Genomic DNA, 25405 nt, shown 5'->3' with positions numbered 1-25405 from the left:
AGAAGCCTGTACTTACCAGGCTGTTTTGCCATGCAGGATTTTATTTTGGGCCAAAACTGCTGCTGCAAGTACTAACCCCCCCTCACACCCAGGGTTCCGGGGTGGGTGATTATTTAAGATACTAACCCTTAGGGATTTCTCTCGTCCTGGGTGGGTGGAAATTCTTTGGAAGAGCGTCTAAACCATGATTCCCAATTACTTAAATTGGGCGTCATCCTGCTTTGCTGCAACTTTGACTGGGGCTTCTGGTACTGGAACCGACCTCTGGATCTCTTGAATGGGGTCTTTCTTGCCTCCTTGGGGTGGTTTGTTTTACTCCACAGGTGGGGCTTCCACAACAAACTTTTCCTCATACAAGCACATGGCCTCCTGGCACTGTCCTACTGACTTCTCTGGAACCCACCTAAATTGATGTTGGGGGCACATACCTGCCCCTGGCTATTTTCCCTTTGCCCACAAGTGTTTCACTGTGTTCTAGACCAAGAACAGGTTTTTTTTGCAATTCAATTATCAAGGATGTTAAAAGTCCTACTGCTTCTAAATACGAATGCTTGATGCACTCATTTTAGTAACTGTCTTTGGAGTGAAACGTACTGATCTTATTATTATTGCTACAATGTATCCTGAAATTGCCCCCCCCCCAGCCTGGTTATTAATGATCATGTCATCATTAATGAGCATTTGTCTCTGGAGGATAGCTCAGGGAGCAAGACGCCATGGAGCAAAACAGGTTTGATCCCTGGGTCCGCGCTTAGAAACCTCTGGGTATTAAGCACGTTATAAATACCGAATTATAAATTATGTGTGCATTTGCAGAATTCAAGAACTATGCTCTTGAGGGCCAGAATGTGGTGGATCAGTGTTGGCCTTATTTTTCCTGCTAGCCAGAATGTCTGGTTTCCATTCCTGCCTATACTTTGCTTCCGTGCGTTGGGTGTTGACCACCTGGACCTACCATCTATAACAAGGGCGGGATGCGTCATTAAGAAATTATTACTTTCCATCTGTGACAGAGGGCCCAAATAAAGGCAGTGGGGTGAGGAGATATTTACTGCTACAATATATTATAGCTATAGCAGCCCCACCGCCCCAGTGTCAAGGAGCTGTACCAGGGTCGGTTATGGTGCGCCAGCCGAAGCCTAGGCAGGCCAGAGCAAAAGCAGAGGCCTCGGTGAGAGATCAAGGTCACTACCGGCCCTGGTACGCCTCATGGCAAGGGGGTGATGCCTCTTCGCATCCTGGGGCAATAGCGCGAGTGAAAAAAAGAGTTTTTTTTTTTTACTGGAGACTAGCTCTGCACGTATTGCGTGAGCCCAATCTCCCATGAAAAAAATAAGGTGGCCACCGCCATAGCAAAGAGAAAAGGGACGCAGTGCCTTTTCTATTTCTCTAGTAGGTGCCGAGGACAGATTGGATCTCTGACCTGCAAGTAAGTGGGTGGGTAGGGAGGGAGGGAGGGGGATGGCAGAAGAGGATGGGCAGGATGTCTGGGGTGATGAGGGGTGAGTGGCGGTGTCACAGAGCCAGGGCGTGAGTTTATTTTTTTTAAAGCAAAAACAAAAACACAAAATGGGGGTGGCTCAGGGGACTCAGGTGGCTGGGGGCAGTTTCTGCCTGCGTTTCCAGCCACCTGATTGGCTAGGCACCCTTCCCCCAGGTGTGAATTTGTATTCTTGAATGCTGTGTATTGTGCGTTAAGAACTTACTTGACTTCATGGAGAAGTATATGTGTAACATATTGAAAGTATACATTTTACATTACATTGGTGTAGTGTACATTCTACAGATAGTGTGTGGACTAATTGTACCTTTGTGTCAGCTTGTTACCCCTGCCTAAGAGTTCAGCCTTGTCGGTCTGGCCACGTTACTTACTGTGAGATCAGCTAGGCTTTTCTTTCTTGTCAAGTCTATCAATTGCCATTAAGGTCAGTAGTTGTAGATCCCTCAAGAACTATCATCTTAGAGACTGGCCCCTACACCTCCCTTCTTTTGCCAGCTTTTCTAAATGACAGCGGGTCCATGGACGCTAAACTGCCATGTCATATTTTAGGGGCTGGACTGTCTTTGGTGTAGAGCACCTTTTTAGAGTTAACATGGGAAGGATTTTGAGTATGGGCAGAATATATATCTCCATTGAGGGTGGACGTGCCTTTTCCATTTTCGAGAGCAGCATCCATTAATGTCCGTGGATGAAAGGCTCTCCCCTTTACTGCACAAGTAATATTTAGTGTCCCCGTGCAACCCTGTTACCTGCACGAGTGACGTCTTAAGACCCATATTTCAGGAGTTCAATGGGAGTGAAGATACAGGTACTTCTGTGCACCTTTTTCTACAGCAGGAATGAGGAAAGTGGGGGGCGGGAGGCCAACCGTGGCACAGGAACGAAGGGGGGATCCTGTTAGGAAAGGTTTCTCTTGGGTCAACTTTCCCTCTACAGTTTCTATTGACCCCCAAACATTTTGCTTCATTTTGGGACCTGCCTTTTTTGAAGGGAAGTAAAGCCTCCAACTTCACTTCCCTTTTGCCAATTTGTTATGGGGAAACTGATCAATCCTTCAGAACATCAGTACTGGGAAACCGTTTCCCTTTTTACCCTTTACATTTGTGTATCTTTTTAACCTTGCACACATCTTACAATGCAGTGCAATCTCCCAACGGTTTACAGTTGGGATTTTAGCTTTCTTATATATGTGCCTAAAGACAAGCTGCATATATATATATATTTATATTTTAACAATGTGCATGTTATTTCTAGTGTGCAGATTCGGGTTTACCGTGCATGGCTACTAAATGTGGCTTGTGCCCTAAAATGGCTTTGCCACAAGATTGTCACTTGTTCTCTGACCACATTGTAGTTTGGCCGCATTCCTGCATTGCCAAGTCCATACATTTGCCCAGCCAAGCTGCTGCTAGTGCTGCCTGTGTGTGTGCTTCACCCAGAAAGTGGGTGGGACTACCTAGTCCCATTTCACTACTGTGGTGCCAGAGTCTCTAGGTGTGGGACATGAGTGAAACCGTCTGTTTGGACAACTAATGGCTGTTTGAATGGTGCAGATCCTTGCCATTGGTGGACTTGGACTTGCTTCAAGACTTGATTTTGGATAAGAGGAGGCTTCCTCCTGCAGCTTTCTCATCAGATCAGTGTTGTAGCCAAGAATCCCTCATAGACAAACAGCCGACTGAAGAGCCAAAGAAGACTCCTGAAGAGGCCTGGCATCCCTTCCTGCATCTAACCCGGATAACCTGTTGATCTACTCGTATCTCTGAAGACGCTGAGCAGTGCTTCAGCCCTTGGACGACCAATTAGTCTCAATGCCCTCGAGGATCCAGCTGTCCTAAGCCTTCAGAAGTGTCCCTGGAACACTGGTGGAATGATCAGCTATCACATGCGCTACCACACCAGAAGAGTTGCCATTCCGTGGTTGCACCTGGATCTTTGGCGGTGGCCATGCTTGTGGTACAAGTCACCTCTCCTCTAAATTTCAGCATCCCAGCATCACGTGATCCAGTTCTAGAGAAGCTTCTTCAAACACAGTCTGTGCAGCGGCCGTCGCGCTGGAACGCACCTCCCCTCGTCCTGTGGAGTGTCCTAAGAGGCCTGCATCAGTGAATCTGGCATTTCTTCATCACCAGGGATTGCATCTCGCATCTAGATCTGACCGGAAGAATCCTTACACCCGCAGCTCCCGGGCATCTCTCACCAGAACCAACAGAAGAAAATCCAATAACGGGCGACCTCCACACTCCTAACCAAAGTCATCTGGGAAAATCAGAGTCCGGGGGCTAAGTAAATGCAAAGCAATTGTCTCCCCCTGTCCTGCATAGAATACAAAGGGGCCGATCCCCAATCTTATCCTCCGTTCCACTGCCGTTTGGTCATCAAACCTGGGCAATATCATCTGCAAGATAAGAACACAATTTACTTACCTAGTAACCTACTTGAATGTATTCCTCACCTACACAAGCACAATTAGAACTTACCTACAGAGTTTACGTTCTGGGGAGAGGCTTGTAGCTCCTGTCACTTTCAGGCACAAGCCCCATTCGTCTTAGGGATTGGACTGCTGACGTTAGGTAAATTAACTTTTGGTTCCATCTTTACTGCATTAATTTACTTACCGTGTGAGTTAAATAAGTCACTGAAAGCATTTTATGAACATATGTTGAATGTATATATGTTTATTGTTGAGTATTGCACAATATCACCTGCTGGTTTCATGTTTTTGTGCATGTAAAGGCCTAGAATAAATATTTGTATTTGGACACATTCTTGTCTAAATTTAATTATTGTGTGCTTCACTGTGTGCGCTCATTGTGGACCGAACTCGCACTCCCTTGAGAATGGCCAGGACCGCTCACCATGTGTACTGATTGGGGTTTGGGTTACCTCTCATAGTTCCCTGTTCACTATAACTAGGGTTGCATCCTAAAATAAGTCCGCCAGGCCACATTCTAAAAATCCATCTCAACAGATCCAATGGCACAGGAACTGATTTGCAACAGAATTGCCTGTGTTACAAGCAATCATAACTGCAGCCGCCCCATGTCATTTCAGCAACACCAATGCAAGCCTTTATTCTACTTCAGAGAAACTGTTTAATGATTTATATTAACTGTACATTTATTGCAGGATAGTGTTATTCACGTGTTAGGTCCGCAGGGTTAAAGCAGTGGCAACACAAATTCCTGCGAAGTCATATCAGAGTCAAAGGTGGGCAATTTCCCTTTAACCAATCAGATTAAGTGTTGCAATGAGAGAAGGCAATGGGACCCGGATCTGCTTTCACCACATATATGACCTTTTAGAGGCAGGCACCAGACTACGAGGTGCTTATTGTGACCACCAGGGTAAAGACTAGACTAGTCAGTCATCCTTTAATTGGCCTTCTAGAAAGGTGTGTGCAGGGCTATGTCAAGGAGAAGGCAAGACACCTGCTGAGGGCACCAATAACCAAGGGTGCCAGATGTCTCCACAAACCAGGTTGTGTGGTGTGGAGGGGGAGAAGGGGGCATGCCAACTTGATGCATCACCAAGATCAGAAAGCATATTTTCCCAAGACATAATTGAGGGAACATGCACATACATTCCCCTTCTGTCCAGGCGGCGGGGAAGGGGGAGCAGGGCTTGGGGGGCTTTGTAACAGGGAACTACTACCTGTTGATAATGAAATGCGTAGCGCCGAGTTTCGCCTTCAATGCACAAGCATCACTGAATAAGTGATGGCTATTGATGACTGTGGGGGTTGCATTTGTTTCAGCCGTGGATTTGCTGTTTGCATTCATAACCTAAGATGAAGTCTACTGCTCAGATGTTCACAGAGTTTTGCTTTAAGGAAAACAGGTGTCTTGAAAATCAGAGTTTTGTGCTTTTATATCTCTAAACTGAAAGGGTTGAATAAAGGGCAGATTTGACCGGACATGAGAACCTAAACATTTGGGATAAAGATCTCAAGCGCCCTTATTTCAGGCCCAAGTAGTTAATCCAGTCCTGTAATTTTTGTATCCGGTACTTGAAATCCCGTAACAAATCCAAACTAAAACAAAGATAAATCCAGGACTGGACAAGCTACTCACACCCGATATTGGGCAACATACGATCTTAGCTTTCATGGGGGATCGAGGACAGGAAATAAAGATGCTAGCTTTCAAAAGCACCTCCTTTCACTACAATGCTATACTCCACCTGAACCAATTTGGTGATGCTACAAAACGTCAACCAATATTTGTACCCCCTCCCCCCCAAGCTTTCCTCACATGTATACATATTGGTCCTGGATGTGTAACGCAGCTCTAGCCAACAATCAACCTTTCACTGCAAGATAGTTCTGGTACTGGAGTCCAGCTATTCAATGGTATGCGGTCAGTCAAATATAGTACAGTTGTTTAAATGGAGCACATCTTTTCAGTGCGTTTTTTCATTCAAGGAACACAGTCATACAGGTGGAGTACAGCGATGGGGACGCAGTACAGTCATACAGACTGCATACAGTCAAGCCACAAGCCTCCAGGAGCAATGGGAAAGAGATGGGAAACCAGTTGCTGCTTACTTTGCACAGGCACATGAGGGGAAGGAGGGCTGGTGTTAACACCTACCGTAAGCAGCGTCACGTTGACGGAGGGGGAGCTACTGGATGGTTGGTTTGCCTCCTCTGGGCTCCAGTGTGACAAAGAGGACAGAGACTCAGTGTCGACGAAGCTGCAGTCCTGTGGCTTTGGGCCATGTTTGGCCTGAGCATTCTGCACAAATACACTTTGGGTCCCTCGACTAGCCCGGTTTCGTTCATCTCTGCCCATTTCTCGTGGCTGCTTCAGCTGTGCTTGCTGTTGCAATTCCACTTTGTCCTGATTTGTTGAAACCCAATTCGCTTGGAAGGGTTTCCCTCCGATCTTCTGCAGTGCCGGTTTTCTGGCCCCGTAGCGGTATTCCTCATGTTCAGATGAGGTTTTTTTCCTGCTCTCACTACTATCTGATCGAGCTTTCTGTGGTTCCATCTTCTTGCGGGGCATCCGGGGGCTTTTTTCTGCATCCGGTTTGCTCCGCTCTGACCGCCTTCCCCTCTGCCCTTCGGGTGTAGAATCCCGTGGTGATGAAGGGGATTCTGCACCACTGCTTCCACCACCACGTCCATGGCAATCGGAAGCACCAAGGCCATGGAGGTCAGTAGGACTCAGGACCCTGGATGTGATCTCATCCAGGAACTGAGAAAACTTGGCTTTATCTGGGCTTGCTTTTGGTCGTCTCTTGGTTGGGGAAGTTAAACTGACCCCATCCAGAGATGCACTCGGCTCCGGCGAAAGTCTCTCTCTTCGGCCAGGTGACATGTGAGGGGAGCTTCGTCTTCCTGAACTGTGCCCTCTTGTCTGCTTCTCTGCTGTTCTGTCAGGATGCACCTCAAGGAGGCCTGGCTGCTTCAGGATGCTTTTCAGGGGTAGAAGGTTTGGAATCCTCTTGGTCTTTCTTGGTGCTAAGACCTCAGCAGTCTCTTTAAACACAAGACATCGCTCAAGGCTCCGGCTTTTATAGGGACAGGGAGAACTCCCACCATCTTCATCTGCTGAAAGTGACAGTTTCTCTTCACTTCTGCTCCGAAAATGACCCAGTCCCATGTGGCAATCTGGCTTGCTTGGCTTGCTGCAGCTCCTCAACGATCTTACACGGTGGAGGAGAGCAGGTGGCGTCGCTCGATCTCTGTAGCTGCCCTCTGTGCTGTATCCCGCCATGTCTTTGTCATTGCTCGAGGTCAGGGACCACGAAGAGGAACAGTTAATGCTCCCCACCGCAGCTCTCTTGGCCCGTTTGGACTCCTCAGCCTTATTTTTACTGAAACATGTTCGTCGGCAGAAAAGTGCCCTGCCCCGTGTGAATTTAGAATCAGTTACCTGGTACGGCTCAACTGGTACAGCCTCCCCATCCTGGTCACCACGGAGTATTGGAGGGTCATGTCGGGTCTCTCTGTGCTGTGGTGGCGCCTTCCGGTACGGCTTCTTGGTGGGACCCGAGCTCATCATCCTCCCTGGTTTGACCCAGAAACACGTTGCCTGCCAAAAGCAAAGGTAAGAGTCACAACACACATTCCACTGGATCCTAGGGCATCCGACGCTGAAAGAATGCACTATTCCCAAAACCCAACAGCCTATATCTAATCCTGCATGGCACAGCAATTCAGAATGATAACAGCAGCAGAATAGAGGTAGGTGCCGCTCGGACCATGAAGGAACAGGACTGTGCCTACAGCTCACCAATAGCACACTGCCACCATCCCATCCGGACCATCCTCTGCAGCGTCACAGGAATCGACACACACATGTCTATATATAACTGCAGATACATGCATGAATGGATGAAGGGAGCATGGCCTCTAGCAAAGTATTGATCCAGCTCTTTGGGAAAGGCCGGTTCTACTTCAGAGGCAGTACCCATTACAGACAGCACTCGCCATCACTGGAAGACATTATTGATTGCTTGTCCATCGTCATCAGAGAGACACAGTGGGAGTCACTGCCGCGAGAAAGTAAAGTGCATTGAAAACAAATGTGAATGATTACATCGTTTCCACAAGAATACACATGGGTTGTGCGGGTTTGCAGCTGGGGGATTGGGCTTCGTTCTTTAGAGGGGCTGAGCAGCGGCTTGTGGTGTGGGCCCTCTGGCACGGTCACCCTCTAATGCTTTAAAGCAGTGTGCTGCACATTTATAAGGCACTATGAAAGCAGGTTAAGTGATTATATCTGAGAAAGACATTCAGAGAGCGAGGCGGAGGAATAGAAGCACGACTAGCACGGTGAGAGGGCAAAGACTAAAAACATTGCAAACAGGTAGGGATCAGATCCTAGCCCGAGGTCTTACACAGACATCTGAATGCAGCCTGGGCGTGTGAGCAATTACCTGTGTGGCAATCGGGAGAAGGGCATGTATTAAAAAGACAGCTGCATGGGACAGTTCTCTCTAGCACCCCAGAAGCCGACACCCCTTAAAGCCAGCTCCTGCACCAATCGGGAGGGGACTTCCCTCAAGTGATACAGTAGAGCAGACTCTCATTCGGTACTCCATGCACCTAGCAATGGGTATGCCCCAAGGACCTTTACACACGCTCCTTCCTAAAACCAGAGCTGCCATGCGGTGGCAGGCAGTTGCATTAGCACTCGATCATCTGTATGTTACCGAACTGATGCCAACTTCAACCCTCCTGATCTTGCACTCACGTTTCAGAAACTGCACTCACTATGCAAGGACGAAATTACACCCATCCCTGGGCCACTAAATGGACACTTTTCCAACAGGCCCAGCAGTGGCTGCTGACAGTGTACAGGTGGTGAACTTCCCTACCCTTGACTGCCCCCAGACAAGGTGTGCTTGGGCACCACCGTCAGCCCCTAAACAAGGTGCTCTGGGGCACCACCCACTAGCCCCAGACAGTGTGGGCAGGGCCACCTATGACTAATTGTTATGACTGCAATTGTTCCTTCATTCTGTAACTATGTGAACTGTCTGTAACTAGCGCCACAATGCCTCCGAGTTGCTGTGCGCTTAACAAATGCAAATAAATAAATAAATAATCCCCAGACAGGGTGGGCAGGGCCACCAGCAATGTCCCCCAGACAAGGTGGGCAGGGTCACCTCAGACGCACCCCCAGACAGGTTGTCTTGCTTCCAAGGCGAGCACGTTGCCCCTGAGCTATCCTCCCGAGACATGCATCGTGATGTCATTCATGCTATATAAGGGGGACTGTACTAGGTAAGAGACAGACTCACCAAAATCCGGGGAGACAGGAGAAGGACGGAGAGAAGGGGGGGTGAACCTTACCATCCTTGAGTGCAGTGACCAGACCCCTTGCACTAGTTGTCCAGAGTGTCCTGAGATTCAGCTGGCTTTCCTGAATCCCAAACCAAGGCTTGCTTTGTAAGTAGCATATCCCTAGCCCTAAATTGCATAAGCCCTTCATTTTTGTAGCATTGCATCCAATATTTCACCCATTGAAATCCACAAAAGCCGCCAGTGTAATCCAGTTACCTTCCCATAGAATAATCTATTATTAGCCTGTGTATGTTAGTAGATCTCCTTTGGAAAACCTCTCAGTTGTCTGTGTAAATCCTTAGTATTTATTTTTTTAAGTGAATCAATTAAATCCCCCATTGATATTAACAGTACAAGATTGTTGAAATTTGAAATTAACCATCTTGTATCCGGTGTTGTACTGAATTATTATATTCATTAAGGTGTTGCCTCAAAAGAATTAATCTCCTTGTAACAGAAAACCGAATTTGTCCGTGTACTGTGTGCATTACCAAATGAATTCCCATTTGCATCCGTCTTATTAAACCCCAAACAGTTGTTCCATTGTGAGCAATCCCTTTTGCCTAGAAGTCTACCTGTTATGTGCCTCTGTCCTTTTCAACCCACATTTTCCTATTTGTAAGGTAAACCCCTTTGCTGAGCTGCCTGTCATTGTAAACCCAATGTAAACAAATTCCCATTTGCCACTGTATTTTTCCCTTTTGCATTTGCTTTCTTCCATAACCGATTTTCCCACTTCATTTCTATTTTTGCCCTGGTGTGCTGATTAGTAGTCTATACATTTTCCCAATCTCCTAAAGTGTAAGCAATACGAATTTCCTTTCATTCTGTCCACTAGCAGCAGTAGCAGTTGTGAATAATACTCAAAATCCCATTCTGCCATTTTGCTCCAAAATACAGGTTTTTCACTTAATTTGCTAGCTTCCCATCTTGTGGTGGTGGGCTTTACCCCAAATCAGATTTGTTCTCTCTCTATTCCTACTCCTTGCCACTGCCTTCCATTCAAAGGAATCAAGTTTTGCTGATGTTTGGGGGTGAGTGTTGCAGCTGGGGGATGAGGGGGAAATTTGGTGCTAAACCGTGGGTGCTATTCCTTTGTAAACATTGTTCTTTTTCTGCTTTGCCATTAAAGAACTGTGAATTGTAATAGGATATCTTAATCCAATTGAGTTGTAGAGATTATTGCATTTTGTGTTGCCACAACATTGGGCGCTGTGAAATTGTTTTCATTTTCCTTTTTCATTATATAATAAATATCCTATTGATACACACCGGCCTGGTTCCTAGTCCATTGTGACATGGGGTGTTTGTGGAGGTTGGGTGCGAGACGGGTTGGAGGCCTACTGAGAAAGAATCTGTAGTTTAAATAACAAGTGCTTTATTGTGTGCCACATCCATTGTAGGGGAAGGAGGTCCCTAGTGGTTGTGTGCCGTGTAATATAAACCGTGACAGAGGTCAGAGAATATGCTCATTTTATCGCTTGGCCAGTTATGACCAGAGCTCTTCATGCTGCAAATGCTGAGCAAAGTCTGCCCCCAAATGCATGGCTTAACACTACATTGTGGATGTTTATTATGGGAGATTTATTTGGCTGTCAGTGGAAGATGTGGCAAGTTTGCGGCCACTGGGGACAGCAGTTGGCCGCTTGGTCAGATAAGCACAGCTGAAGGTCAGGAAGAATGTGTGGATAATCATGAATATACCTAGAATCAGAGAGACGACCGGGGAGAGGAAGGCTTTACTGGAGTGAGCCTATTTGCTGGGTAATTATATTTATTTATTAATGGATATTTGTAATGCGCCTATACAACAAATGGTGGTTGAAGGAGACACAAGACAAAAAGGGGTGGGGGGAACAAGGGAGAAAGCTAACAATAACTGTCCTACTAGGACTTGTGACATTCGGATCGAGAAAATGCAGTAACAAGAAGTTGCAAGGGTGTGGGGGTGGAATTGCTAAGGGGAGGCCAGGAGGGCAATGGCCAGGGATTGCATGGGGTCCATATCCACGTGCTAAGTGTGAGAAGGGGGGTGGTCTAGAAGGGGGGCCTGGTGCCCTGTAGAACTCAGAGGGAACCAGGCAGCCAGCCATATCGGCAGACAGGGGTGTTAGCAGGGCACAGGGGCAGGGGACGGGGTAGGGTAGAAAGAAGAGAAAAGGAGGGTCTTGAGGAGCTTCCGGAAATGAAGGAGATCAGGCTCAAGCCCGACAGGGGCAGGGAGACAGTTCCAGAGGGAGGCTCCTGCGGAGGATAAAGATCTACCCCCACTCTGCTTCTGATCTGCATAGAGTTAGAAGACAAAGGGCTCTAGCAGGGAGGTATTTAGGGAGGGAGAGGGAGAGGGATGTAGCGGGGTCCCAGGCCCCAGAACGCCTTGTGGATGATCCAGAGTGTCTTTAACTTGATCCTAGCAGAAACCGGGAGCCAGTGTAGAGATTTTAGGGCTGGAGAAATGCGGTCCCTGGGCTTGAGGCTAAAGATAAATCTTGCAGTCCTATTCTGTATTAGTTGAAGCGAGCAAAGGGAGGATAAGGGAAGATTGAGGAAGAGGCTGTTACAGTAGTCTAGCCTAGAGAGGACCAGAGCTCTGGAGACATTGAGTTTCTGGGGGGAGGTGAGGAAAGGGAGAATGCCTTTGCAGAGGTCCAGTTGATAATGGGCCTTCTTGGCAAGGTCCACGATGAGAGGAGAGCTGGAGAGAGGAGTCGAGGATCACCTCAAGGGTAAGGGGAGAGGACCCATAGAGGGCGGTCAGAGGGTAGGTGGGAACTGGGGTCCCAATGAGAAGAATCTTAGTCTTCCTGGCATTAAGGCAGAGATCACTGGCAGCGTACCATGCCTGAATAGCAGACATTCAGGGATGAGAGCGGAGGAAGAGTGAAGCTTGAAGGAGAGCCGAGTGCCATCTGCAGAACACTGGAAGTGAGGGGAGCATGAGGGGATCATATGGGCCAAACCGGTAAGGTAGATGTTGAATGGCCACAGCGAGAAGATTGAGCCTTGTGGGACGCCGCAGGTGGACAGTGTGATAGGGGAGAGAAAGGGGCCCAGTTGGACCGGAGGGAGGTCGGTCGGTCGGTCGGAGAGGAAGGAGGTCAACCAGCCCAGTGCCAGGCCATGATGCCAAGGGAGTCACTGAGCTGATTTGTCAGGGTGGCATGATTGACTGTGTCGAAGGCAGAGGAAAGCTCCAGAAGGATAAGAACGGATGGAGAGTTAGAATTGAGAGCAAGTCTTCACAGCTGTTCAGTAGAGCAGATTATGCCTCTGGCTGCTCCGAAGCCAGACTGGCGGTTGTGGAGACAGCCAACAGATTCAGTGTGTTGGATCAGTTGGGAGAGGACCAGCTTCTCCAGGAGTTTGCCCAGGAACAGGGTAATGGAGATAGGGCGGTAGGTAGCCGGGCAGGAGGTGTCGGCAGAGGGCTTTTTGAGGAGGGGACGCACAAGGGAGTGCTTGAAGGGTAGCGGAAAGGAACTTGTGGCCAAGGAGTGATCACAGAAATTGGGCAAAGCTGGCGCAACAGAGGCAATGTTGTCCTTTATAGTTCTGGAGGAGCAGGGGAGTACCGGTTTGGAGGAGACGTGCATAGGGAGGACTTGTCTACAGAACTCATCCTGTGCTATGGGCGAAAAAGAGAGTAGGAGGGAAGGGGAGAGGGGTGGGAAGGGAGGCCCAACAGCTGGGGAGGGAGGAGAGAGAGGACAGGATGTCCTGGGTTTTGGCTAAGAAGTGGGAGGCTAGGAAATTACAGAGGGTCAGGGATGGCAAGGGAGAGGTGGAGACTGCAGTAGGATTGGTGAGTTCCTTGCATATTTTAAACAGCTTGCCCGTGTTGTTAGTGGCCCCAGAGATGCAAGCTTGGATATGGGCCATCTAAGAATAGTGTCCTTGAAAGGAAAGGACATGGAATTTAAGGGCAGATTTGAAGATGGCGATGGTGGTAGAGTTGGTGATGGGGGGGGTCAGGGGTGTCAGAGAAGGGTTTAAAAAAAAAAAGGGTCCTCGCTGGTGATGGAGTTAGTTAAGGGGGTTAGTCAATTGATAAATTGAAGGATGAGAAGAACAAGTGATAAGGGATGGTGTTGCATGGAGAGCCTGCCATCATGGAGTGGGAGAGGCATGGAGGAGGTTGTCCCGAGAGCCAGTAGTGAAGTTTGTAATTTTGTTGAGTTGTGCCAAGGAGACCCAGGAGTAGGCTAAAGCAGTGACGGAGATGGTGCAGTACAAGGGTTGAGGTACAAGTTTCAGTTGGTGAGAAGGTAGCATATTCTTTTTAGATCATGGTCTAGTCTTGCAGCAGTTTAAGTTGAAGTGATGAATGGTGAAGTTTAGATCGCTGCCGAAGATTGGATCTTCGGCAGCGATCCTCCAAGGTTGGATCCTTGGAGGATGGTGTGAGGGGTCCAGGGAAAGGATGTAGAAGTGGAAAGGAGTGGTAGTGCACGATGAGCAGGTAAATAGATGAATCTGGTCTAAGAGGAATTGAGCATAAGACAGCAAAATGCAATCAAGCGGTGTAAAGCTGCAAAACAATTGGAGGTAGGAGAGGTCAGAGAAAAAGGTAGAAAAGATTATGTGATCTGGGTATCGGCAGTAAATAGGCAGAAGGAGAAACTGAAGACTGGCACTTTTGTTAAGCAAGGCATTGTAGAGGTGAAGAGTAGCTGGTCCAAGACAAAACCTCAAAGAACTGCCACTGGAAGGTCGGACTGGCCCTAGAGACCAAAGCTACATCTCACGGATGATGCCGAAACATGTCTGGGGTTGCATGTGGTCTCATGCAGATGAGATTTGTGACCTAGCAGTTTTGGCTGGACTGCCGCTTTGGGGGTGTGACCAAGCCTGATTTGCATATGGTCTTTCCCCTTTCTGCAATGGTTTGGCAGGCAAAGAATGATTGTCTGGAATGCCAAAGGTTTATGATCAATTCTAAACCATACAGCCATCACCAGTGTTCATTCTCGATCTGCTGGAAATGTATCAGTAAGTGTTAAGAAGCTAGAAGACTTGTGTCTTGGATGATGAGAGAGAATGATGGAGAGAGAATGACGGAAAGAGATGTGGGTCAACAGTATCAAAAGGCCATCAAAAGTACAAGAAGGATGACGATCGAGGAATGTATGTACTTATGGGCAAAACACATTGAACAAAGACTATCTTGTAAACTAATGACTGATCAATAGCCTACCATTCATTGGAGAAAACGAAAACAAACAAAAAAAGAATCAGAGAAGGCAGTTTCCAACCAACTCCACAATCAGATTACCATACATGGCGGCATTCGCAAATGACATTTGGGTTAAGACCCAATCGTAGCACTGAAAAAGTCACCACACAGGTTCTAGATGACGCTGTTCAAATCATGGGACAAAGGTGACTCATGCCTCCGGGACTTCTATGCCGTGTTCAAACACCTTACTGACCAGCCGTGCTCAAACACCTTACTGACCAGCCGTGCTCAAACACCTTACTGACCAGCCGTGCTCAAACACCTTACTGACCAGCCGTGCTCAAACACTTTACTGACCAGCCGTGCTCAAACACCTTACTGACCAGCCGTGCTCAAACACTTTACTGACCAGCCGTGCTCAAACACTTTACTGACCAGCCGTGCTCAAACACTTTACTGACCAGCCGTGCTCAAACACCTTACTGACCAGCCGTGCTCAATCACCTTACTGACCAGCTTTCTCGTGAACAGAATGGGCTTCTCAGGCACATTTCTAAAGTAGTTTGCACCATAACCCTCGGACAGGAAGAAAGCCAATCATCTGTGGAAACAAACAAGGTTAAATACTCTCCCCAGTGATCTGTAATCTTTGCATGGAGCCAATGGTATCACTTGTCAATGACCCCGACTTGTCACTCTACTACAGACAATACCCCAACTATACCTTAAGTTCAGTGGTACCCAGGCTATCTCTCACCTCAGAATTGCCTCACTTCCTTCCAAGCTTTCATGTCAATTGTATACTTGAAGCTCAATCCCATAAAGATGGAATTTGTCCTACTCAGTTGCCCATCTAAGTAGAATACCATTAAAAAGTGGATAAACGATATGCACCTTGACAGGTACACACCTCACCTAGCCCCCAACTGCCAAAATACAGCGGTTGTGACATATCTTTACTGTGCTGCAACTGCGGCATGAATCTTTACAGTACCCCTACTGCCGTGTAATAAAGCAGCATGACGTGAGTGCGTGTGTGTATACCTGTGCATCTTTGAGGGAGAGCTGGGTTTCCGGCAGGAGGGCCAACGTCAGAGTTGTGATAGCCGCACATGATGGAATGCGGGACACAGTGGTCCCAAAGGAGGTAAGTGGCCAGGTGGTGGGGTGAAGGTGGGAGGGTCCACATGAGTGGAAGGAGGCCAGGGAGAGAGCACCCCCCCCCCCTTTCATGTGTTCTCGGAGCATAGGGAGGGGAACAGCAGGGGGCTGAGGGTTTCATGTAAAATGTCTGGAGGTAAATGCCCACACAGTTGAGGACTGTGCGAGTAAGAGATGCAACCCTCAGAATCACTATAGAGCATGTTCTCTCCCTTCTGACAACATATCTACAAACGGTCCCGAACACCTTGATGCGATTGAAACCTTTTCCGGAAGGACTTCAGAACCACAGTTCAGGCCCTTCGAATCTCCCACATCATTGGGGGAAAGACCCTCACTGGTGTTCCGTTGACTGACCCGGCCCCACTTGGGGCTGCCCAACAACTCAATTGGAAACAAGAAATGCAACCATACTTCTCCCATCCTACGGGAGCTGCACTGTCTTCCCATCCAAGCCAGAAAGGACTGCCTGCATCACAGATACAGCAACCACCTTTTGCACACCTGCCTACACCTAGCTCTAAATTGCTCAAGCTCAAGTGGGTCAAAGATCTCATTTAGACTGCGGCAACACTATAGCAGTTTAGAAAGGAACTCAGGGAGTTGCCCATCAGTCAATAACTAAATGCCACCAAGGCTCTTTGTATTCCCTTACCACATCCATTCTCCATGGCCGGAACATTGCATGCCACACTCTGTAACCCTGCTCCTTAGTTCAATGCCATGTATAGCACTCTGTTGCTGCCTAGCTAGCTCTGCGCTATGTAACTACCCCTCTCCCCCGGTACAAATACAAAATACTAATTTGAAGCAGGCAGGGAAAAGGCTTTTTACTAGAAAGGCTGAAGAGAAGCGATGGTAGGAGGTACCAGTGCCATGTAGGATGAACCTGAAGGTAACATCACTAACTTCTCTGGTAGGTGGCCAGGGAAGGGCAGAAGCTACCTGACAGAAACCCTGGGGGTGGCTATCTGTGGGAGGACCGCCTGGGAAGAGACCTGGAAAAGGAGACTTCTCGATTAGAAAACGAAACATACAATTCCTCCCTGGATCACAATAACAACTGTAACTTTACACCAGCCCCTGTATGTATGTTATATTGTATGATAGAAGATTTAAGGGAAACCCTTCATTGCGATTGTGTGTGTGTCAGGAAAAATATACTGAGACGAAGATGAACAAACGAGTAATGAAGATCACTTCTTCAGCGAAACCACTGACTCACACTACTTGTTTTCATCATGTGATCAATACCGGGAATTTTAAAAGAGAGGGATCCTAGAAGATGGAGTCTTTTGGGTCCCGACACTTCGAGAAGTATCAATGGTGCGGTGAGGAGAAGCAGACGGGAGAGAACCAGAGAAACTCTGCAGCGACGAGTCCAAGAGACTACTGTCACAAGGCTGGAAGCAGCAGAAGCTCCAGAGTAAAAGACAAAACAGTGAGTCGACCAAAAGGGGCTCAAGCAGTTGCTGTTAGAAGGAGGAGGTTCAAACTGCAGAACTCTCACATCACAAAGCAGAGGACGCAGAAGTCACCATGAAGGTCTGGTGACCCTGGAAGGAAGCCATAATGGCACTGGGGTGCTTCAGTGCAAATTCCACGAACTAGCTGTAGAGGTGAGCATCCGCATGATGGAGATAAGTAACCAAATGAACGAACAAGCATTGTCAACAGTCAATAGCAAAGACATTGAAGGTTTAAAGAAAGGAAACCGAGTGAATGATTAAACATTGTCCAAAGCCAATAGTGATTTTGAACGATTTATTACGCGCACCAGACAGAGTAAACCGTATTCGGGCGCAGATGACCACTAAGCAAGAATCCAAAAAATGAAGGCAGCAGGAGTTCTAGTTTTGTTCGATTTTCATTTTTATTTAAATAATGTGGGTTTCAATCGCTTCCTGAAGAGATCAAGTGATTCACACTCTGTCTCCTCTTGAGATACATTTGGTCCGTGGGATACAGGTCAGGAATTTGTCTTCCGAACGCAGATTTCTTCTTGGATGGTATATCATAATTCTATCAGCCATGATGACATTAAAAAGCCCACAGAAAGGAAAGAGAATGCACAGGTATTGTCAAAAGTAATGGTATTGAAAGTATATGGAAAGGAAGCCAAATAAATGAACCAGCAGTGTATAGAACCAATGGTTATAACACTGAAAATACAACAGAGGTAAATCAAGGAGTTGAACAAACATTGGCTAGAGATAACCAAAAAGTTAAAAACGCAAATAAAGTTACCCAAGAGGAAAGGCAGAGAAGAAAATTGAAGTAATCTTGTCAACTGTCAAAAGAGGGCAGTCATGGACCCAATACTGGAGAAAAGGAAAACCATTTGAGGTCTGGGCGATTCCTGGGAGGAGAATATACCAGGCCCTAGGAAAGTGAAATTGCTTAATGAAATACTGGAAATCCTGGCAGGAGAGTACACCAGGTATTCCAAATGGGAACTAAAAATAGGAACTGGAAGTCCTGGCAGGAAAGTATACAGGCACAGTGAGAACAGTTGAGAACCTGTCAGGTGAGTTTTACCAGGTCTTGGACAGGTGAAATTGCTTAATGAAATACTGTGAATCCTGGTAAGAGAGTAAACCAGGCATTCTAAAGAAACCTTTAACTAGTTTAAGGAGTAAGGAGAATTGGGATTCATGGTTTCGAGGTACAGCAGGCTTTCTCAAAGGAAGCTGAACCTAATAAGCATCTTGGATTATTAGAAAGTATGAGCTCTGGAACATTTTAGGGGAAGTGAAAAGTCATTCATTCCCGTTTCTCTGGGACCTTTTGAACATGTATACTTTGTTTTGTCACATGTGGAACTTTGTGTCTAATTTAGTAGGCTAAAGTCTTAAAAGTATGGCCAAAGAAGGTTATCCTAATCACATCATGCTGTGTTTAAAGTGCAAGGGTCAGATTAGAGCTATGGACATGCAACAGAAAACTTTTTACTTTGACATCCTGGCTGATCGCTTTGTTAGTTTTATTGAGGCAAGGAAACTCCATTCTAAATAATTTTCCTAAGGCGCCAACTCGACCTGCAGGCTTCTGAGCGCTGAGAAAACTCCTCAGTTTTGGGGAAATATAGGCATTCATCCAACCCATCATTTGTTAATACACGTTTATAGCCACATGGTGAGTGACAATCTCCAAGCAGATCGAATGCTTGCAGGGATAAAGGTTCAAGATGGGTAGCAGTGATCACAGGGAGAGCAGAGGGCCAAGTTAAAGTGGCTGGCCGATGGATGATGCCTGGGATGGGGACAGAGTAAGTAGACGTCAGATAGGTCGGGAGCCAGGGCATCGACGTTTTGAATTCATGTTTAGTTAGGGTGATGGGGAGGGAGAGATTGGTGGGAGAGGTACAACCCTGAACTGAACAGGTGAGTGGTCAAATGGAAAGGATCAATGGAAGCGGGGAATGCCAAAAAGAAACCAGGGAAAGGGAGTTTGCATGGATGTGGGTTGGTTGGTTGGTCACATAGGGCACCTAAGGATTGGTCAGAGAGAAGAGACCTGCATTCAAGTTGGTGAGAGAGGTGATTATAGGACTTTGCAGACTCCTAGAGAATCAAAAAGGGGTGCATCAGGAAGACGGATAGAGCCTGCAGGGTGACTATAAGGAGGCCATGATCGTGACTGTATGCGGGTTGTAGAAAGTAATCATACAGCAGTGAATTCAAAGGCAACTGGGAGAAAATCAGGCAGAGGAAGCAGAAAGCAGTATCTTTTTTTAATTTTTTAAATTGGAGTTCCGGTGCTCAAGATGGAGTGAAGAAGACCGTAACGAGGAAGAGGAGGGAAAACATTTCTGCATGGGAGACCAGAGTGATCGATTAAATTAGGAGAGAAACAGCCAGCATATTTTTTGTGTAGTGTGTGAATTACATAGATATGATAAAAGTGAACTCGGTGGAAGGGGCGTGTTAGATCAAGCAGGTACAAGCATGGACTCACCATGAGAACAGTAGAGAGACAATATTGGATGAGAGGGGGTAATTGCATGTTAAGAGTTGGGGTTGAAAATGGACGAGGACGATCTGGGTCCCTAGGGACCAAAATACAGGTCCACTTAAAACCAAAATTGGGTTACACGCAACCACTAGTGACCAATCGCAGTTCCACAGGGGCACTGGTGCACAAAATGCAGTTTCACAGTCACAAACAATTAAGAGCACCCATGTAGGGGAATGCAGCTACCGGAAACAAAGGGCGAATGGCATACCAGAGTGATCAGGACCAAGGGAGTCTATGCTCAAGAACCTAGTGGTGGAGTTGGAGGTGCCCAGGTAGTAACAGTAATAGGGGACAATGATGGATGGATACGTTTAAGTAGTTGTCAGGTAAGAGGAATTGGGGGCAGTGGGGTGTGTGCAATCTGGACCAGTAGGCTAGCCAATCAAACTTCACCACCGTGGGATTATACATGTGTTGTGCTGCTCGGCAGTTTAGTGAAACTCTAAATATTGCAGCAGATGCAGTGGGTGCTCGGTCTTGGGAGGCAGGCAGCGGAGTCAAGGTGAGACTGGGCTATAACATTTGATGATCTGGCAAGGAGCCCAGCCAATATGGCACCTTGTTGCTTCTGGGGAAGTCTGATGCTTAACCTTTTCTCACACCGTTGATGGATAGTCTCTTTCAAAACGATGTTTGAAACCCTTAGTCACAGATCAAGGAGATGTAGAATAATGTTTTGTCTAAACATCAATAATAAAATAGCCATTATTATAGTGTAGGGTTAGACCGAAATGTCATTGCTCTACAGGTGAGAGAAGATAGTCCTGTGTGGGGCCTCACACTTGTGCCTCAGTGACATTAGCCAATTCCTGAAATAGTTAGAGGGTGGTTCCTGCTCTGCTTCTCAAGAAGCAGGCATTTAATCCCCACTGACAGAGGTTGCAATCTTCAGATGCAAGGCACATACGGAGGACGAAGGGGTTGATGTCTAGACCTGCTGGCCTTGGAATGGGATGAGAACAGCCTGGCGTTGCTGTGAGCGGCAGAGGGGCTTGACTGGCCTTCAAGTTCACATTTTCTCAACCATCATCTTGGAGAACATCTCAGAACATATAAAACAGTCCCTTCACGGGTGAGTCTAGGATCAATCCCCCTCAGAGTGCATAAACTGATGCGGTCTTGTCAATTAATTTTGCATGGTCACAGGGCTAAGTGACTCCCTTCAAGTATTTAGGAACCTTTAACGCCTTCAGACTCAACTAAATGTCTTGCATTGCACATCCCTGCCAATCCTGGATCGGTCAGATCCTTGACGTTTCATTGTGTAAGGGACCTTGCCAAGTCTCCTCAAACATCTTCTGATACAGATAGGCTCTTTTCAGGGAACTACATCTGCAAGAAAATTCAAACTTCTACGGACTAGATTGAATTCTTATCACGACAATCTCCGAACCCTCCTGCCCCATTAACTGCTTTAAGCACTGCTTCCCAGGGAGCATGCATCCCCTCCACAAGTCAGACTATGCCATCACAGCCAATGCTGCTCCATGTCACTGGGACCATTTCCTCTGGTCCATGTCCTCAGTGGTCCTTCACACCATGGGTGCACGCTAGTCACCTGTACTTGAGTGCCTCAGTCCTGCTGGGATGCTAGTTTCCCCCTCTGCCTCATTCATCACTTCACAGTCACTTGCACATCCTTGATTAAATCAAGTAGTTGCAGTTATACTGCTGCTTTCTTTGGCTTTGCACAGGGCCCTCATGCTATCTCAAGCAAGACCAATCCAGCACGACTCTGCATCCCTCATCGTTGCTTTTGGCACATGTAACAAGGAGTTAAAACATTCTATTTTCGCATCTGTCCAACCCCTACGGACCATTGTGGGTTTACCAACTGGCTCGCTCTTGGGTTCTGGTTCCGGCATCTCACCCTTAAGAGCGGCAGAAGGACCCCAGAAATACAGCCATACCCAGCAGGAACACAAGGTATGTCTGCACCAAAGGGTGGCCGACAAGAGCATATGTCAAGTCTTTTGTGGCACTAGAAAGCCTCAGCTAGCGAAGGACTTGCTTTTAGGACACATTCGAGAAGGAGTATCTTGACTGGACCTGAAGAAGTATCAACTGGCGGATAGTGCGCTACTCCAAGATGCTTATGGATGACAACCATACTTGCTGGAACATCTTCACAACACACAGTTTTGCAGATCAAAACATACCATTTCACATCGCTAATGATGTGCAAACTTAGGCTACAGTAGTGGCGTCTTGCTGAAATGGGGCCGGTCAGTTCAATGGGGTATATTTTTTTAAAACTAGATGGAGGTGCACGACAGTTTCACAATTTTGAGTCCATAGTAAATGTACTATTGGGGTATTAACTGAAGAAAGAAGGGCAACTTGTGAACTAGGGCAGAGCTCATGAACTAAAGGCAACATTTAGTCTTTGGCTACAAATTACTGGCATGACCCGGTTCTGTCCATTTAACGCACACATCATCGATGTGGGCTTGAAGCGCGACTAGACTGAGATGTATAACCACAGTCTACAAAGAAAACATGGCTTCTCATCATCGATATGGAATTCACATATACAAAAATAAGAAAACTTGTATCTACTAAGGGAATAAGCCACCATCAAAGAGCTGAGTGGTGCTGAGTGTGTTGGGTCTGGAATACTGACTTTGCCTGACTACGTTGATAATGTTCTAATTTGCTGCTCTGGGTTTGCTACGTCTGTTCTTGGCCAATTCTGTGTCGGCACTCCACTCTAAGCCTGCAAACCAGGGCTTGAAAAACGGACTGCGCAGCAGCATGCACATCGAGGAGCGGAGCGGCTTGAGGCGAGAGACGTGAACAAGAGAACGGTAAGTCACAAACTGCATTTGCAAAAACTTAAATACACAAACATATTGAGATGAAGCACACTGCTACTCACAAATACGGGTTGGCCAGTGCCGCGGCCCGCTCTGATAAAAGACAAAAAAAAGAAGCTTGATAAGAGTATCGGAACTCCGGCCACAACTACTGGCTTTGATGTCGGTCCAGCTTCTACTACAGCTGAGGTTCAAATTGAATCATCAAACACTGATGTCACGGGTCAATGTTTTCCCCCACAATTGACAATAATTCCCTTCTGAACAGGTGCATTGGACTACAGCGAGTATCATTTGGCGGTGGTAAAACTCTCTCCATCATATGGCTGTAGCGACAAATCTCTCTGTCCCCCCGGATTTAACAACTTTGGTTTCTTCTTCCGAATCTTCAGAGTATTCCGGTTCTGAGAGCGATAGTGAGGACGATTTGGGCTCTCAGTCCAAAACTGCCTATTTGGTCAAGAAGACCACACCCACTCCCATTTTAAATGTAATTGCATCAAGTGTCAACACGCTACGCGCCTTATGTTCTACCATTGCAAAAGAACAGCAATATTTTAACTATATTTTGACAAAGGTAGTTGACGTGATTTTATCAAATGACCCGCCTGATGTAGCTTGTTCTTCGTGTCCCGAAGGAACTTCAGTGCTTAAAATTGGGTACTCCCTGTTTTTTGATATCGGGGGGTCAACACTATCAGATGGGAGACTTATATATCAAAAAAAGAACAAAAATAGGTCGACTACCCCTTCCTTTTGTCCCCGAGTATCAACAGATCAGATCAATGACAATCTAATTCAATCAAAGATTGATAGAACCACCACTCTAATATATCGATTAGACATTTTCATTTATTTTAATCTAGATAAATGTGTATAGGACATACTTGGGGGGTCTTTTTTTAGCTTTGTAAAATATGTATTCAAATAAAGGAGTAATTGATATATTAGAGTGGTGGTTCTAAAAATCTTTGATTGAATTAGATTGTCATTGATCTGATCTGTTGATACTCAGGGACAAAAGGAAGGGGTAGTCGACCTATTTATGTTCTTTTTTTGATACTGAAGGAACTTCATCCAACCATCTTGTTCCTTTGGATCAAAATCTGCCACCCAATTTAAAGATTTCGGCTCATATAAACAAGCCTGCCATGGTGAACTCGAGAAACGAATCACAACAGCATAGAGTAAGCAAAACTGCTGTCATACACCGGTAGTCTGCTTCACCTTCGGACTGGGATTATGAAGAAATTCTCATGCCCTCTTTTCCTTCTGACAAAATAATAATACCTGAGAGCCCTATGTTAGTAACTAGTGTATCCATTTCTAAACCTAGAAAGAATAAAAGAGAAAAGGTCATTAAAAAGCATATCGGTACAGTCAAGTCTGGAGCAACAGCCGCTGAGTGCGGGTGTGCCAGCAAAGACCCAAACTTACACCCAAACAATTTGGTGACCCATAAATTGATGTATAGTACGATTATACAAGTTCAACTTCAAGGCCCTATGAACTGATGGCTACATCCACCTCGTTCTACGGCATCACATTTTCAGCTGCAAACTCATGCCTGTCCCGTTCCCAGTTCACATATGACAGAATCACTAGTTCCACTGCAGGCCACTGGTCCTCCTTTCACTGGGTATTCACAAAGTACAAGCAATTCTTTTCAGCCAAATCGAACTTTTAACACCATGCAATTCCCCACTCTCCCAGTCACATTTTGTATTCCACCTGAATATAGATCTCTGGTCCCACATTCTGAAAAAACGCTAATGGCTTATGAAGACACGTGACTGTTGGGGAAATGGGTAAAACTGGAGGAACTCTATCCCACCAATTCTAGTATCGTACTCAGATTCAGGACTTATTCACCAACAGTAATCAATTCAGAATAGCATAAAAGACATTGTGCACATAGAGCTGCCTGGGATAGATAGTTCTTCCAATTGGGCTATAACTGAATTCACTTCTCCGCTTATGCTGACATTGCTAAACTCTTGTGCTGCGGCCTTCGAATTGAGGGCTGCATTTACAGGCCCTAAGCAGAAATCCCTGTCACCTAAAAAAAAAAAACGCTTTTAAACATTGCCACGAAAAAATAGCTGTGCTTTGCTTTCCCTGGCACATGTGTGGCAAGCATTTGAACCTTTCACCAAGAACGGCTCTGCATTTGCTTTTCTTTCATCTGAATACCAAAACGTTATGCACTACATCCAAAATGGCCTGCTCTTACTGTTAAATCACATGAGGGGCAAGGATTTCAACATTGCAACCCGACACAGCTTTTGTTTTCCCTTTCATATGAACAGCAGCGCTCTAAAACACTGCAAATAAAAAAAACGGCTTGGCTTTTCCTTTTCATTCTGTGTCAAATTATAGAACCCTGTGCAGGGGGCCTACCCCTCTGTGTCAATGGACCAACAGCAGCTACAAACTCACTTAAAAATGACAAATTAAAGAATGTCATGACCTACAGAACAGCATTTCAAACGTTAGAGGAAAAACGGCTTGCACACGTGTGAAATAAAGAAAAATGACAAAAGCCACAGTGAAAGGATAGCTTTTGCTCGCACAGGAAATGTCAGTGAACTATGTTGTGGGTGGGGTGTTGACTAAATTCATGTACATTATATTTTTCCCCACATTATGTTTCACGCTCTGAAATACTTGTGTACGAGTGCGATATAAATAAAATATATCACAAGACTTCATCACCTTTGAAGAGGCTCAGAATAGAGTTTTTGGGCTCAGGCACAAAACTCAATTGAAAGCCTTGCCTCACACTGGAAGTCGCACCTATAAGTGAACTATTCCGCAATGACATGTGATGTGACTGAAGGCATCAAAATTCCCTGCTCTGCCAAAATGGAAGGCAGTACTAGCAGGGAGGCCAAAGAAAGCAAGTGTGGCTAGAGTTTAACCAGGAAGTGAGAGTTCCT

General features: G+C 46.4%; 1 protein-coding gene across 4 annotated transcripts in view; it reads right to left on the bottom strand.

The window, feature by feature from the left end:
• Positions 1-25405, bottom strand: part of TJAP1 (tight junction associated protein 1) — a 580368-nt gene that overhangs the window by 168698 nt on the left and 386265 nt on the right. For all 4 annotated transcript variants that reach the window (XM_069608809.1, XM_069608808.1, XM_069608811.1 and 1 more), the window contains one exon: positions 7381-7539. In XM_069608809.1, coding sequence (XP_069464910.1) covers positions 7381-7509 — 129 coding nt within the window. In that variant the 5' untranslated portion in view covers positions 7510-7539. The remainder of the gene's footprint in view (positions 1-7380; positions 7540-25405) is intronic.

This window comes from Ambystoma mexicanum, chromosome 4q (assembly GCF_040938575.1).
Source record: "Ambystoma mexicanum isolate Mex_15411 chromosome 4q, UKY_AmexF1_1, whole genome shotgun sequence".
Lineage (NCBI taxonomy): Eukaryota > Metazoa > Chordata > Amphibia > Caudata > Ambystomatidae > Ambystoma > Ambystoma mexicanum.
Note: the sequence above shows the minus strand (reverse complement) of the source record. Positions and strands in the feature narration are given on the sequence as shown.